The sequence below is a fragment of the Microcebus murinus genome, chromosome 13 (assembly GCF_040939455.1).
Source record: "Microcebus murinus isolate Inina chromosome 13, M.murinus_Inina_mat1.0, whole genome shotgun sequence".
Taxonomy (NCBI): domain Eukaryota; kingdom Metazoa; phylum Chordata; class Mammalia; order Primates; family Cheirogaleidae; genus Microcebus; species Microcebus murinus.
The window spans coordinates 78728768-78745935 of NC_134116.1; the positions used below are offsets into that span (position 1 = coordinate 78728768).

The window sequence follows — 17168 nt, forward strand, 5'->3', positions numbered from 1 at the left end:
CTTTCTGAAAACAATATTTCTCATTCTTACATTTTAATGAAATGCTGGCCACTTAATGCACACAGTCTGACATTCATATCATGCATATCACATCTGTGGAAAACTCTTGTGTGTAGTCCTTTGATTTCCTCCTCAATGTTTTCTATTTCTCTCTTTCCTAAACTCAGCATAGTCAGATGTTACACTTCTTGGATTGATCCTTTATACTGCTACTTTTCTTGTTTTTTTGTCTTTGTCTTTTTTATTTCTAAGAATAAGAAGTTCTCTGATTGCTGCTTTTTCATAGCACCTTGGTTTTTTTAATAGAAAGAAAAACTTCTCAAATATCTGTGAGAACAGTAATTACAGTGTCTGTTTGTAATTTCCAATATTCCTATAATAATTACCTGTTTTCTTTGTAGGCACTCTTTTCATTTGTATGTCTTGATCTCTCCCTTCCATGTGGCAAGTACTCTTCAACTGTTCAGTGACCCTCATATGTGTCTCTCCATATTTAATAAAAAAGCCACTTGGGAACTTTTGTGTACATAAATCATGGAGCTCAGAGACTGACAACTTTCGGGTGATCCAGCCGAGAGCCACCATTACCTGGGGAAACCCTAAATGCTAGAAAAAATTCTTTCCTCTAAGACCATTCAAAGTCTTCAGGGAGAATCCTCCAACTTTTGGCCCAAGCTTTATACACTTGGCAGCCCCAGGGCAATGGCAGAGAGTGGGGAGGAGGATCAACTGTTCAAAATGCAGACTTTGTAGCTGGTATTTCCAAGTACAAAATCTTCCCAGAGTTGTATAGGACAAATCTGCTTCCCACTCAACAATAGTCCTGTGGACTGAGGCCTTCTCTTACCTGTTTTGTCTGCCTCCCATCTTCCACGTCTCCACATGGCCAGTTTCTTTTTTTCATTCAGACTTTAGTCAAAGTACTACCTCTTAGAGAACTTCTTTTATCACACAGTCTAAAATAACACCCTACTTCCCCCATCACACTCCATCCTCTTACTGTCTTTATTGCCTGGAATGGCATCTCGAATCCACTAAAATAACCTTCACTTACCTGTTCACCATTATAAACCTTTGCCTATGTGGTATGTAGTGAAAACTCAGTGCTCTTTGTTGCATAAACAAATTAATCTTGTCCCTGACAAGGAAGTGTAGAAATTATTTAAGCCCACCCTATGTCTGAATACATGTTATTAGCTAAATATACATTTGAATATCTTTTTTGCAAGTGTACTCTAAATGCATTTGGGACACCTATACAAACTAATAATGATATTCAGCTGTTTTTTTCCACCTAGAAAATGGATATTTAAAAGCACTGTTACTTTTGGTAAGACATATTAACAGACTATATAAATAAGAAAATGATTGCCTAATCTTAGCTCCTCTCACAGACTTGAATTGTTTTAAATTGAGTAAAAATACACTATCACAAAAGCTTGTGACTCTGGCTCATTATTTATTATCTTCTTGTTTTTCCTAAGAAACTTACATTTTATTGGTAACATTAAGAAGATTTATGTAACCTATTATTCACTAGGACATTCTGCAGTCCAGCAGTTTTAATGTAGGATGTGTGTCACAAAGCTAATTATCAGCAGTTAGAAAGGTAGTACCTTGTTTCAATGGCTGCATAATTTGGGGGAGAGAAGGCTTTTATATTTTTCTGCTTCCTTCTCCTTCTCACCAACATCAAAATTTATTGGGTAACTACTATGTAAACTTTTTAAACTTAGGAGAGGCTAATGTGAGTGCAAATTATGGTCCCTGCCCTTAAGAGATTTACAGCCCATTGGAAAGACAGTATGAATATATGCATAAAATAACTTATCTTTGAACAGTGGAAGTAACAGAGAGTTGTCTTATTTCTCACTCAAGGTGCATGCAAGACATTTAGTCTTTTAGCCTCATTTTCCGAAAATGAAAATTTAGTGTGAGTCATCCTCGTAGATCTCCTTCAACTGTAAAAGTTCTATGGCTTTAGATAACTGCCTTCCGAGGTAGGGACGTCACAGAGGAAACCAATTTGGTTGCAAATGATTGAAACCAGGGTCAGTGCCATTTCCTCAGCAGTGCCCAAGATCTTAGAGGACCTTTTCTTCTATCAAAACATTAGCTCAAAAGTTATAATGTAGATATCTTACTAATTGCTTTTCTGTTTGAGATAGAAATCATACACAACCATTTTTAATGTTTTTAAAAACAAAGGTAAGGAAATATAAAATGAAACTTCTTCCTTGATTCTAGTCTCTACCACAGTTCCATTCCTATTACCTACAAAGGTATCCTAAAGGTTCAGTAAAATAAATGCTCAACAAATCCCCCATACCACCGTTAAAGCTACTTAGCAAGAACTGCCCTAGCATTTTGACTGCCCTGGTAGTTGTATTGTGAGCAGGTGGTAGAATAAGCTTTGTGGTTGAACATACATATAATTAATTTGCTGAATACATTCATATATTCATTTTACATCATTTAGAAGGGTTAAATCTTTTATTGGAATTTGGTGGGTTATGTAAAGCTACTAAGAAGGAACAAAAGTGTGGGGGAAGATCTCATCTGAACATATCAAACTAACATGTCACCACCACCACGACAAACAGATTTTAGTGCTGTGACCATTTATTCAGTTGTATAGAACTGCAAGCTGAATCATTAAACCAAAGAGAGGAAGTAATAGGTTAGTAAACATTGTAATTCTGGGGACAAAGTTTAATTCAGTTTTGAGTGGATTTTTTTGTTTGTTTCTTTCTTTGATTGACTTTGGGGAGAAGGCTGAAAGGGGAATATAAATCTCTAATTGTCACTAAAGTAGTCTTAAAAGTTTTACTAGAGTATGGACTTTCAAGCTCCAGTATTTGTCCTCAAATAGCTGAATGCCTACTAAATTTGTGGTATTCTGCTAAGTGGGAAATAAACAGAAAATAGGGAAAATGAGAATTTACTCCCTTTTATCCAGACAGAAGTTTGCTATTGGTATACCTATGGATTAAAATATTCATCTTACTGAACAGACTCTTTTTCCTCCCAATTTTTGTATACGTTGTATATGTAACATGCCAGTTACTATTTACTTTGCCTGGTTAGCCCAGTATAAGTATCATACATTTTAAGAAGTAGATGGGATTTATGTTTTTAATTTGAAAAGTCTGGAAGGAGTTAGGTAAGCAGGAAAGAGACTTGATGAATTTGTCACAATCTGAAAAAATAGGCAAGGTAGGAATGAGAGACTTATATGCGAAAATTAGAAATTTGTCTAAAATAATAGCCTGATCAGCTGACTCAAAGTTCATAAATAATGTCTGGATCTGGATTTTGAGGAAAGACGACTGGTGAAATTGATAAAGAGAGGTAGAAGATATAAAGAAAGATGTTGCTAGGGTGGGGTTAAGCAAGTTTCAATAAACTGTTTTTTCCTAATTACCTTTTTATTTTAAAAGCAGTAGTAAAGCCATAATGATAGCTGAAGTACTTACCTCTCATCTTTCTTTACATACTTTATTTTCTTCTTTGGAATTTTTAGTAGCTAACCAGATGAATTGTTATAGTGTCTCTTGAGTATGTTGTGAGTAGAGGTTTAAACATGCAAAATGAACCATCATCCCTCTTTGAGATCTACTGAGCTTGCCTCTCTAGCCATTGAGTAAGATTATAAAAAGTCAGATTTACATGGGATACCTGTGTAAAAAGAATCACCACAAAATAATTTTCCCATTTACCTTCTGATAAAAACAAAATACCTTGGCCTATATTTCTTGAGGAGACTTTTCCATATGGTGGTATTGGCTAGACTTGATTCTCTGATATGCAAATATATCATTTTTAAAAATCACTCCCTTGAGTCAAAGTATGAATATTTAAGTAAATAGGTGATTAACTTGTTATTTTGCAATACAAATGTGGTAATTTTACATTAAATTAAATGTCTATATTCTAGTTTTGGAGTTTAGAAATTCTCACTTATAAACATTTTTTTCTACCTTGATGTGTTAAGGTCAAATAAAAAGAAAAAAAATTAAAAAAATAAAACAAAACATTTTTTTCTCATTTCCTTTTTAAGTGAGTTTATTAACATACCTAAACAATCAGCTTTAATAATAATTTTTATTTGTCCCCTATTGTTATTTATATTTGCCACAGGTATTGGTTAGATCAAAGAACATTTATTGAGTGTCTGCTGTGTGCACATCATAGTACTTAATGTAGGGAAATTAACATTGCCAATTTAGGGATTTGTTAAGGGTAGAAATGAAGTATTTTCAGCTTTAAATTCTAAATTGGCAAAAAGATCTTGCCTCTATTAATAGTTATATTGAGTACAAATTTAATTTGAATTAAAGCAAATCTGTTTTGTGAATGAAGGGAATTTATTGTTGTATACAGTGAAATCCATTAGCCTGGCTTTTATAAATAATTCTTATGAATTTATAGCCCATTTTAAAGGTGGTATTTTGCTATTTCCTTGTTCTTTTTATTAAATACTTCAATTTGCAAAATGTCACACTGCTATAGCATAAAGAAACACTAAAAGGAAAACCATTAAAGTAGAAATGCTGTTTCATTAGACTGTTTGAGGTCAAGCACTGTCTCTTGGAATAGCACCTTGTTAATTAGTGCTAACATGAGAGGATAATTATTAGACTTTACAAATTAGCAAGTAAATAAATAAAAAATTATTACAAAAATTTGTGCCAGTTGTTTTTGGCCAATGCTCACTTTCATAGGCTGTTTGGGTTTTCTGTTTATTTTTTGTTTAGTTTTCTTTGTGGTTCCCATGCTCCATATGCAGCTTTGTATGTGTTTCATAGAAAAGGTAATGTTTGGGGCATTTAAAACTGGCCAAAAATTCAGCTAATAAGCTTAATTAGGCTTAGTGTGAAGCCACTGGGTGGGATGGAGGTATAAATAGGGAATGAAAAATTGGGGTGGGTGGCATGGGAGTATATATTTACAAACAATGTTTTGTGATTTTAGTTATCATAATTGCTTAGGAATTAATATGACTTATCAGGGAAACAAAGAAAGAAAAAACACTCCCCACCAAAATAAAAATGTATTTTCTTTTGGAAAGAACCACTTTATTTTCCTCCTTTCTTTTTCTTTTTTCCTTGCCTTTTTTTTTCTTTTCTTTTTTTTTTCTTTTTATTTTAAAGATATTTGGGCTATAGGGTGTATATTTGCAGAACTACTAACGTCAGAACCAATATTTCACTGTCGACAAGAGGACATCAAAACTAGTAATCCTTATCACCATGACCAGCTGGACAGAATATTCAATGTAATGGGATTTCCTGCAGGTACACATTATGTTTTTGTTTTTGTTTTTAAATCACTGTTGTTTGAACTTACATGTCTTCATTGGAAAGGTATATATTTTTAGTTGATAAAAGCTACTATTACTTGATTCTTTGTTTATAAGACTTGCATTTATCAAAGATCCATAGAAACAGTCAGCAAAATTTGTGGAGTTCACATGTTAGCATGAAAATATTTATGGATTTCTTGAATTTGAGGACTATTTTTGTTTCATTTTGTTTTGCTTTTTTGTTTTGTTGCTTGATATCTGAAACGAAAAAGATACCTGTATTAAAAAGGTGCCTTTAGTTCTTACCAGTAGAAACTATAAATAAAATTCATTAGTAGGAATTGTTTTCTGGCAGCACATATAATTTTGCCCCGTTTGGTATTTGAATACAGATTTGGAACATCATTTCTGTTTAGGGCACTATACAGAATCACATTATATTGAATAATAACATTTTTGCTGTATAACCCTTGTCAATAAGAACATTCTTTTAAATGTTCTCTTAGAACAGTCAGGATGTGGGTGAAAGTCGCAGCACTCCATGGTGAGCTAGCCTCTGTTTTGCAACAGGGAGACAGTTTACAGGCCTCCCATCCCTGTGTTGTTAGTTTTCTCCCACTGTATCTCAGTCCCTAGTTACGGTACAAAATGGTAGTTCATCAGTTACCAAAACTGCGCAGAGGTCCAGAATAATGAGAATATGTTTAAAACACCTAAATAATTATGGTTAGTCAAGTATTTAATAGACATTGTTTCTTATTAGGAATATTTCTCAGGTCACTATAACTCAAGACTAACACAGATATATCTGGGAGTTTTAATTTTACATTCCCTTATAAGGGTGTTATCAGTAAATGCAGAATAACTATGCAGATACTACCTGTCTCAAAAACTGGTCAACAGTCTTGGAGTGAGCACTTCGTTGTGATGGGAATTTCATTTATTCACTAAATATTTGAGTGCCTGCCATGTGCCAGGCAGCGTCTTTTAAGTAAAAAATATTGATGATGTGACAGACATGATTCTTGCCCTCTCATTCCACTGCTGTAAGTAGAATGTTTAAAAAATAGGTGTGGTTTGAGTAGATAGATAGGAATGACCTTTCTTTCCTGCTTCTGCACGTGTCCACCGTTTCTGAAGCCCACAGGGAAAGGAACGTGGCTTCCATGAGGGGTGGATGTGGCAGAGAGCTCTGTGGGAGATGACGCTTACTGTGTGGTTCAGCAGTGAGGGCGGGCTCTGTTTACAAGGAGCCTGCAAGGCAGGCAGCAGAGGTTAGATTTGCTATGCTAAAGAGTAAGAGTCCATGATAAGGTCCGTAGTACTAGAGATATGATTTGTGTTATATTTTAGAAAGATTAGTAAGGCAGCGGCTGGTAAAAATCAATTAAGAGGTAACCAAAACCGGAGAAACCTGCCGCTTGCTATAGCAATACTGCAGGCATAAAGTGATAATAAGGATGGAGAATAAAGGACATACATTAATTTTTTTTATAGGAACTGTGTAATTAAGGGTAGACTAAAATATTGTCTCAAGATTTCTAGCTTGAGAAATTGACAAAATAGAGAAATTGGAGCAAGGAAATAGTTCAGAAGAAAATTCCATTTAGGAGTATCTATTTAGTTTACAGTTTGTGGTATCTTTGTTGGATAGTTAGCAAATATTAATTTTACAAGTAGGTTCAAAGAAAAGCACACCTCTAACGGCCATTTAAACCCTGAAGGTGCTGCTGTTACCTGTTCCAGTGCTGTGCACCTATAGACTCTGAGAACAAGCCCTTGGCAGTGATGGTTATCTAGCATGTATTGTTTGCAACTCTAATGCCAACAAAACATTCTGTGCTGAGTCTGTTTGGTAAATTAAGTAGCTGGAGTTGTTTTGGGCAATGTTACTAAGATTAGTCAAGGTACCGGTTGACTTATTAATACACTAGTTCTATCCCACCTCGTTCTACTGTAAACAATTATTACTGCTTACATTGATTGCTGATGCAAAGAAATATATTTAATAGGTGAAAGAAGAGCCATATCATAAAAAATATATCTTAAAGTCACTGAGGGGAAAGATCTTAGATTTCTCATTGAAGAGACTGGCTGTTTAACCAAGAAATTTGGTGGAAAAGGGAAAATATGAGGTTTTACTAATAGAAATAGGACTATTTAATAAAAGAAATAGAAATATTTACTTATTCCCCTGTAGGGACAGAAATTGAGGCAGCTTATAGTAAAACATAGAAAGTCGGCAGTTTAAAGTTAAAAAGATAAACAGATATCTAAAGGTATATGAGAGGTAAGGAATTGTATTTACAGTTCAAAATGTTTACTGTAGCTGAGCATTTATTTGAAGTCTGAGCTTTCCTGGCAGTTAAAAGTATAGGAAATGTAATAAAAATGATGGTAAATTTTTAAAAAATTCTTGAACAGGAACCTAGGCAGCATAAAAACTTGTCAATGTATTTCACAGATAAAGATTGGGAAGATATAAAAAAGATGCCGGAACATTCGACATTAATGAAAGATTTCAGAAGAAATACGTAAGTTGGAAAGAAAATAGACCCTTTTTTGATTTTTGCTTTCCCAGAATACTCAGTGTAAGATTGAATATTCAACATAAGATTAATAAGTAATTTTACTTGTTTAACACTAATATTTTTCATGATGATAATCTTCATTTCTAAAGATAGCTAAATGTTATAAGGAAGGTGACTAATATTAGCAGCTGATTTGGATTTGAGAAAAAAATGAATTCATTTCTTTCCATATTTACTACTTGCTGGAAGTTAGACATTAGTGGGAAGTATCATGGCTAAAGAAATAAGAGACTAAAATAAATAAACCTTGCTAATAGCCACTTGCCTACTGACCTAGGTTATGTATTCATTTTAAACAAGTTTTAGTAGAGAAGAATGAATATTTTACCTATTTACGATGCAAGGTCAAGGATTGGGAAAGTACAGTTTATAGACTTATCACAAATGTATTTCAAACTTATTGGTAAGGCTGAGTTAAACTTTTGACTGAGGTTGTTATTTAAAATAATTGTTAAAATATAATTCATATGAAAAAAGGTATTCAGTGTCTGTTATTCATGAAATTATCTTACATTTAATATTTAATCATCAGTAATAATTCAGAAGTTACTATTATGAATGTTGAATTAAATATAAAATTGATATAATACTTTTTGTGCTGATCATACAGTTTTCAATGTATGTTTTATATCAGTTATGATCAAAATAATTTTGTTTGGAAGAACTTTAATGTTAAATTAACTTCAAGTCTAATATAGATATCTCATAATATTTCTTTTTCAGGTATACAAACTGCAGCCTTATCAAGTACATGGAAAAACATAAAGTTAAACCGGATAGTAAAGCATTCCATTTGGTAAGCTTTAGGTAACGGTACTAATGAAATGCATTTTTTTCCCTAATTGACCTGAGGCTTTTTTGGGTTAATTTATATGATTACTTAGCAGCCTTAGTGTACTTCAGTGGTGGATGCAGGGATCTTGTTGGTGTGTATCAGTAAGGGCGCCAACACATTTGCTTTTCCAGACCTGTATCATGGCTTGACAGACTGATGTTTGGTCACATTAGAGTTTCTAAAGGCAGTAATGTAACAAGTCTGTCAGAAACATTTTTAAAATTGTACTTACTATTCTTCATTGGTTATGTTAAAGTTTCAGAAATTTCAGAGAAGTATCAAGAAGAAAACAATCCCACCATATTTTATGTAAAGCTAATTATTTTGTATTTCAACTCTTTGAAAGTTTGTTTACAAAATTCTTAACTTCCAAGGTAACTCTTAGAACCCTGTATATTAGAAATCTTTCAATGAAGGTATGTGTTGTTCCTTTTTCTAGGAAAGTATTAGAGATGCCATATTTATTACTGTGTAATGGCATTATGGTGGCATTATTCAACTGTCGCAAACTTAAATTTGTTTACAATAAAATTACCATTGTAACTCTATAACTAAGCATGTTTTTCAGCTTTATGTTTTCAAAAAAGGTTTATAACACATAAAGGGAATTTTTAGCTGGGCGTGGTGGTGTGTGTACTCCTGTAATCCTAGCACTTTAGGAGGCTGCAGTGGAAGAACAGCTTGAGCCCAAGAGTTCAAGACCATCCTGGGCAATGTAGCAATGTCTGTACAAAATATTTAAAGAATTAGCCAAGTGTAATGGAGCGAGCCTTTACTCCTAGCTACTTGGGAGGCTGAGGCAGGAGGATCCCTTGAGCTGAGGAGTTCAAGGTCACAGTGAGCAATGAGACATTGTTTCAAAAAAATATATATAGGGAGAATTCAGGGAAACAAGTTGTGTTTTGCTTGCCTTAAAATTCTTTTAATCCTTATTGTCAAGTATTCTTAGATGGAAATTCTCTTAGCCTGAAAGGGTTAAATTTTCCTTTATTGCAACCAGGCCACTCGGCAAACATTTCTTCTATTTCTGTTTCTGCTTTTTTCCCCCTCCCTCTACTGCTTCTGCTTCTATATCTTCTACTTATTACTATATCATGTCACATTTTATATTATCTATTTCATATCTTATCAGCAATTTAAAAGGCAGTGCTAAACCTATCATATAACCACACAACATATTAACCACATAATGGTTTATTATAATGTACTTACCATAGGACCCAAACTGGAAGGTTAAGTTAAAATTATGGGCTTTATTATCATTTCTTTATTCTAAGAAAGTGATAATGGGGGCAGACTAAAAGTCATTATTTAGGGGAATCACTGACACCCACCCACCCCCAGTTCCCTGCTACTCAGTCACAGTCTGAGGTGACTCTCCCTACCATCACCACCAAAACTCTAGGGATATACCTTCCGTATAGTTCATTTGCTTTTTATTACTGGGGTGACCTATCTTAATTGTTGATAATCTTGGCTGGTCTCATTTGAAAGCTCTATTCTAATTCCATTAAAACTGTTGGGTATTTTAAATAGCAAATCTAGGCTTTTCCTTTGAACCCTAAAAATGAAATTGTGCTTTGTCTAAAATATCAGATCATCAAAACTAAATTTGAATCTCACCCTCCCAGCATTTTATCTACATTTTTAAATATTTTATGTCTTTTTATCCTCTAAAATTTATCTCCATTTAAGTTTAATATATCTATTAGTTCACTGGGGTTTTTTGTTTTGTTTTTGAGACAGAGTCTCACTCTGTTGCCTAGGCTAGAGTGCCGTGGTGTCAGCCTAGCTCACAGCAACCTCAGACTCCTGGGCTCAAGCAATCCTCCTGCCTCAGCCTCCCGAGTAGCTGGGACTACAGGCATGTGCCACCATGCCCAGCTAATTTTTTTTCTATTTTTAGGTGGCCAAGTAATTTCTTTCTATTTTTTTAGTAGAGACAAGGTCTCGCTCTTGCTCAGGCTGGTCCTGAACTCCTGAGCTCAAACGATCTTCCCACCTTGGCCTCCCAGAGTGCTAGGATTACAGGTGTGAGCCACCATGCCCAACCACTTCACAGGTTTTTTTAGTGTGGTTCCAGTACAGTATCATAGCATCACCTGGGAACTTGTTGGAAATGCGGGTCCTTGGGCTACTACCCACATCTACCAATAAGAAACCTTGTGAGTAGGGCCCATGTAGTCTGTTTTAAGAATCCAGGTGATTCTGATGCATGCTAAAAAATGGAAACACTACATTGGATCAGAGTATAAACTAAGAGACAACAATATAATCTCCTAAATCATGTATGAGAATCAAATATTCTAGTTCATAGAGCCTTCAGTGAACTATGTTTTAACTAAAAAATACTAAGTCTTCACATTAGTGTGACATTTCTGTATGTAGCAGTAATAATAGTAATAATAGCTAGCACTTACATAATGCTTTCTTTTTGCCAGGCACCATTATAATTGCTTTCCATATATGAATTCATTTAATATTGAAAACAAACTTGTACTAATAGGTACTATTTTTAATCTCCATTTGACAAATGGGTTAAAGTAGTTTGCACAGTATCACTCAACCCAGTAAATGTTGAGTCAGGATTTGAACCAAGGAATCTATGTCCAGAGTCTCCACTCATAATCACAACTCAGTACTTTACAAGTTGTATATCACCTTTTTTATTTAGGCTAGTACAGCACTGTGCAGTACAACTTTCTGTCATGATCTGCACTGCCCAGTAGGACAGCACTGCTGGCCACATTTGGCTTTTGAGCTCTTGAAATATACATAGTATGACTGGGAAACTGACTTTTTAATTTAATTCACTTAATGAATTGGGATCTAAATTTGAATAGCTCTACATGCAGCTACTGTATTATTTGTTTTCCAACTGTTTTTCCCCTTAATTGAAAAAGAATAGAAAATACAAGAATTTTAGTCTTGTTCTAATTTGGATGCAGCAATTCAGATGATGTAGGGGGAAAGTTATTGGATTAGATTCACAAGACATAAGTGTAGTTAATATTTGAGAATCAGCAAGATAATGGAATGAATATGAATTACTACATTAAATTTAATAATTAAGAGTTTTGTTAATTTGGGGACATAAATACTCTCCAGATTGTCATCATGTTCATCAAAAACTATATACTACCCTCACGTAGGTGCTAAAAGGTAACTATGCGAAGTAACGCAGTAATGTTTTTATGGTTTATATTTTCAGCTTCAGAAGTTGCTTACCATGGACCCAATAAAGCGAATTACCTCAGAACAGGCTATGCAGGATCCCTATTTCTTAGAAGACCCACTTCCTACATCCGAGTAAGTGATCAGCTTGTTAACTCACTGGCGTGATGGGATTTAGTTTAGTTGTCAACTCTAAGTTTGGGGACCCAAGGAAATCCTTATGACAAGCACAAAATGAGCTCTGCTGATTGAAGTGCCATTTAGGGGCTTTATGGTTAAGAGGCATTTCTCCTTGTCTCGTGCTTTATGAAATGTTGATCACATTAGTTTCAGCAATAATCCAGTTATTCAGTGACAGGTTGATTATGCATGCTGTAGCTCCTTCAGACTCACTGACATTGCTTACTGCTTGTAATTACAGTTTTGTGTTACAAAAGTACAAAGACCATTCCCAAATAAATTTGTGTTCCCTATACAATCTTTTGTTTTAAATGCTGTAGAGAGAGTAGTTGAATAGTGACACATATTTCAGCTAGAATCTCTATTTTGATTATAAAGCAATAAAATAATACTGTAATAAGGCTGAATCATGTTAGATGATTATGGATTACTTTTATACAATGAGAGGCCCTGAAGTGGCCTGCTGTAACATCACTGGTTACAGAGAAAAGATCCATGTTGTCAGAGTTGCATGAAAGGTGCTTTATATTTGCACATCTTAGAAGGTTAAAGTGACAGTTGCCTAAGTGAAACATTTGAAATATTGATTAGCGTACCAGAAATCATTTTTCTATTTTTCTTATGATCAGTGTTTTTGCCGGTTGTCAAATCCCTTACCCAAAACGAGAATTTTTAACAGAAGAAGAACCTGATGACAAAGGAGACAAAGTAAGTATTAAAGTACAGCTGGCAGCTTCGTGTTTCATCAATGCTTCCATGATGTTTCCCTGTGTGGGTGTGTTTTGTTCTCTCTCTGAGTTGAACTTTATTTTTTTTGTTTAACCAATTGAGAAGAACCAGCAGCAGCAGCAGGGCAATAACCACACTAACGGAACTGGTCACCCAGGGAATCAAGACAGCAGTCACACACAGGGACCCCCGTTGAAAAAAGTGAGAGTTGTTCCTCCTACCACTACCTCAGGTGGACTAATCATGACCTCAGACTATCAGGTATTTCCAAGTTTATTTTGTGTTAACCTACCATGTTGGTGTTTGCATATGGGTTTGTGATCATTGGAAAATGGGATATAATTGAGAAGTACAGACCTGTGTGTGTCAGGGAGAATACATAGACATGAAATGTTATTGGCATGGAAAAGTGTCGACAGGGGTGTAAGAGGAAGGGTTTAGACTTTTAAACCAGAAAGACTGGGAATGATCAAATATAATTTATGCCGTTTATTAACTGTGTGACGTTGGACAGGTTCTTCTGTAAAATGCAACTAGTAAAATACAACTTGGAATTGTCAGACATTATATGTCTTAGCACCTGGCTTATGGTAGCAGCTCGATAAATGGTTATCTATGGTTTGAAACAATATGCCATAGTGCTTAAGAACCTAGGCTTTCAAATCCCAGCCTCGTCATTTACTTCTGGGTAACTTGAGTGGTAATTCTGACATTCTCAGTTCCTTTGTTTGTAGAGTATGGGTAATGATCAATGTGAAGTTGTAGTTAGGATTAAGTGAGATTATGCATTTGAAATAGGCACAGTGGCTAGCCTAACATAAGCACTTAAGAGATGATACCAATTATTACATTCTTTCATCATTTTTATAATTGTATTAAAATTCTTAGCATTCACACTACACAGTAAGTGCATCTTAAGTGATGGTAGTGGTACTAGTGATGCTACAATCATAACAGCTCATTGAGTACTTACTATTTGCCAGCTAGTATACCAAATATGAAACATACATTATTTCCTTTGATCATCATGCTAACTCTGGGAGGCAATTGCCATTTCAGGAAACTGAGGCTCAGAGAGGTAAAATAACATGCACATGGCCAGAGAGCCAGTTGCAGACCCAGACTGGGACTCACATCTGCTGCTCTGTGCCTGCTTGTTCTAACCCTATTCCCAACTAAACTGGGTTTCAGTGTGGGAAGGACACTGAAAACCTGACCAATTAGAGTTATTTACCTACCAAAAACAAAGAAAGAAAGAAAAGAAAAAGAGATCTTATGAAACTGAAAAGGTTCCCAGTGCCCATTATTGTACTTCAAGAATTAGATATTAACATGTTGCTCATGCTTCTCTCAGGGAGAAGTCGAGCCTGTCACACCACAAAATCATTGTATAAGTAGTGATTCTCTTCCAGTTAGCCAAACAAGGAAATCAAGGACAGACATCTGTGAGGAGCTGATGTTTGTTCCAGCATCTTTTTTCCCTTTCTGAATGGGAAGAGTGTACCTCTCTTGGCTCACAAAGGTATTTGCACACTAAGGTGATGGCATCCTTAGAATGAAGCAGAGCAGTGTTCAAAATTTTGCTTCTGAAACCAAGAAAATGATGCTGTTCTGCTTTGTTGAGGTCACTGTTGTAGTTGGTTTTTGTGAGTGATTTCAAACATAGTATTTCTGACTACAATTTTATGTGTCCACTCTTTTTTAAATGTTATTTTTGCTAAGATTGGCAGAGTTTAGAATTATATGACTTATTAAATATTCAATATTCTTTGAAAGAGAAAATAAATGTGGTTAATCTTTTATAGTGTTTGTCTTAGGAGCAAATAGTATGAGAGATGTAGGAAATAATATAACAGATCAAAATTAGAGAACTCTAAATTCTATCAGTGTTCATCCTCTTTGTGCCATTTTCAGAATTGAGAATACCACTCTTGTGTCTATGATTATATATTTGCTTTTGTATATAAACTTGTAGCAGAAAATAAGATTCAGTAGTTTAAAGGGAATAAAAATGTATTAATGTCAAAGAAATTGATCCTGTGGACCTTTTCTTATATTCATTTTTATTCAGTCATATGTATGTGTGTGGGGGGGGTTCTACTGAAGAAACGAGCATGTAAATTAGCTTTGAATTTCTTGATGTATATGCCATTAAGTTCATGTGTAAATATCACAAGCAAATTAGTTACTATTTCCTAAGTAAATACAAAACAGCATAAAACGGGGTTACTGCTGTAGAAACAAATGTATGTGCACAGCATAGTAATAATTCTTGGCTTAACTTCTGACCTTCCTAAAGAAGAGTTGATGTTAAAGATTTGAGTTTTCTGTCTTCTAATTCTAAAGCTACTACATAGGACAAAAGCTGTATAGACACTTCAGTCACGTGTAAGCTTTGCTGCTGGGGATAGAGCCACTGAATCCCAAGAAGCACCTAAACCAATCTTCTCCTTTCCAGCGTTCCAATCCACATGCTGCCTATCCCAACCCTGGACCAAGCACATCACAGCCGCAGAGCAGCATGGGATACTCAGCTACCTCCCAGCAGCCTCCACAGTACTCCCATCAGACACATCGGTACTGAGCTGCGTCTGGATCTCGTCAATGCACTGTTGCGCATGCTGCAGGGCTGGCTGTGCAGCTCTCCGCAGGAACCTGGTATGGGCCGTGAGAATGTACTGTACAACCACACCTTCAAAATGTCCAGTAGCCAAGTTCCACCGCTTTTCACAGATCGGGGTAGTGGCTTCCAAGTTGTACCTATTTTGGAGTTAGACTTGAAAAGAAAGTGCTAGCACAGTTTGTGTTGTGGATTTGCTACTTCCATAGTTTACTTGACATGGTTCAGACTGACCAATGCATTTTTTTCAGTGACAGTCTGTAGCAGTTAAAGCTGTGAAATGTGCTAGGGGCAAGCATTTGTCGTTGTATGTGGTGAATTCTTTCAGTGTAACAACGTTATCTGACCAATAGTACACACACAGACACAAAAGTTTAACTGGTACTTGAAACATACAGTATATGTTAACGAAATAACCAAGACTCAAAACAAGATTATTTTGGTACATCTTTCTTTTTAGTGTCTTATCAGTGGATTGATTCATTTTCTACATTAATCAGTGTTTTTTGACCAAGAAAATATTGCTTGGATTTTTTTGAAAGTACAAAAAGCCACAGTTTCTCCAGAAAGGTTTCAAAACTCCCAAAGATTAATTTCCAATTTATAAGTTTGTTTTTATTTTCAATCTATGACTTGACTGGTATTAAAGCTGCTATTTGATAGTAATTAAATATGTTGTCATTGATATAAACATGTTTGGTTCAGCAAACAAACTAAAATGATTGTCATAGACAGTGTTTTATTTTTCCTGTTGGTGTTGCTGATTTGTGAGCATGCTTTAAGATGAAAAAAGCATGAACGAAAACTTCTTTAAAGAGGTGCGGCATCCAATTCAGATATTTTGTCCTGATTTTAAAGCTGGTTGGTGTAGTGCTATTATAATTTTGTTCAATTAATTTTCTTTTTAAAAATTTGTTCGCACGTTGTTTAGGGTGCCCTTACTTCAGCAAAGGAGAAAGGAGTAGGAGAGCCTTAGAATTTTTGAGGAAAAAAAAACCTATAACATACAATGTACTGTATCAAACTATTTTACATGAATGACACAAGTATTCTGAATAAGAAAAAATAATTGAACATTGTTAAAAACAAGGTGTTATGTAATAAATTTATTTTTCATAAATCAAAATATGGAGTCAGCTGTATTTTTTATATATGCAAAGAGTTTTTTTAATTTTAAAATGTGCCTTAACAAGTGGCCTCTGAATAAATCTCATCAGTTTTCATTAATAATATCTATGTGTTCTGCCTCCATAATGCAGTAATGACTTAAGTCTCATTTGTGGATTTATTTTTCTGTTACACTAAGTACCGCATTGTAAGATACGAAACACAGACACCTTTCTAATTGAAAGATGATGATGAGCCTTCAATCTCTGGAATAATGCCTAATCTCTTCTGTGTTATACTGAGAAGGATGTGTCTATTTCATCCCAAATAACTGTTTTTCCTCCTCGTTCAGCATGAAATGCGATTACAAAAAACTAACATTTTTTCTTAAAAACTCAAATCATTCATATAAAAACACTCTAATTTTAAGAACTAAGGAATCTCGGCACCGACAGCCCTGACCATAGCAGTAAGGATAATTCTGAGGAGCTGAATTCATGTTTCCATGTTAAGTCTTCCCACCCTGGTTCATCCGCACAGCACGTAGGCATTGTGGAGCCTCCCTGGGAGCACAGCCGAGCCAAAGCCTCCCACATGCGCTGCCATCAGTCTCACTCCTCACTGCAC

General features: G+C 35.1%; 1 protein-coding gene across 2 annotated transcripts in view; it reads left to right on the forward strand.

Annotated features, from left to right (window-relative positions):
* CDK8 (cyclin dependent kinase 8) overlaps window positions 1–16560 on the forward strand; it is a 102333-nt gene extending 85773 nt beyond the window's left edge. Inside the window, exons 7-13 of one of the 2 annotated variants that reach the window (XM_012778533.3) lie at window positions 5154–5297; window positions 7770–7839; window positions 8620–8692; window positions 11943–12040; window positions 12715–12793; window positions 12920–13075; window positions 15273–16560. In XM_012778533.3, coding sequence (XP_012633987.1) covers window positions 5154–5297; window positions 7770–7839; window positions 8620–8692; window positions 11943–12040; window positions 12715–12793; window positions 12920–13075; window positions 15273–15398 — 746 coding nt within the window. In that variant the 3' untranslated portion in view covers window positions 15399–16560. Of the gene's footprint in view, window positions 1–5153; window positions 5298–7769; window positions 7840–8619; window positions 8693–11942; window positions 12041–12714; window positions 12794–12916; window positions 13076–15272 lie in introns of both variants that reach the window. The other variant, XM_012778532.3, reaches the window with a different exon arrangement.
* Window positions 16561–17168: the final 608 nt, after the last annotated feature.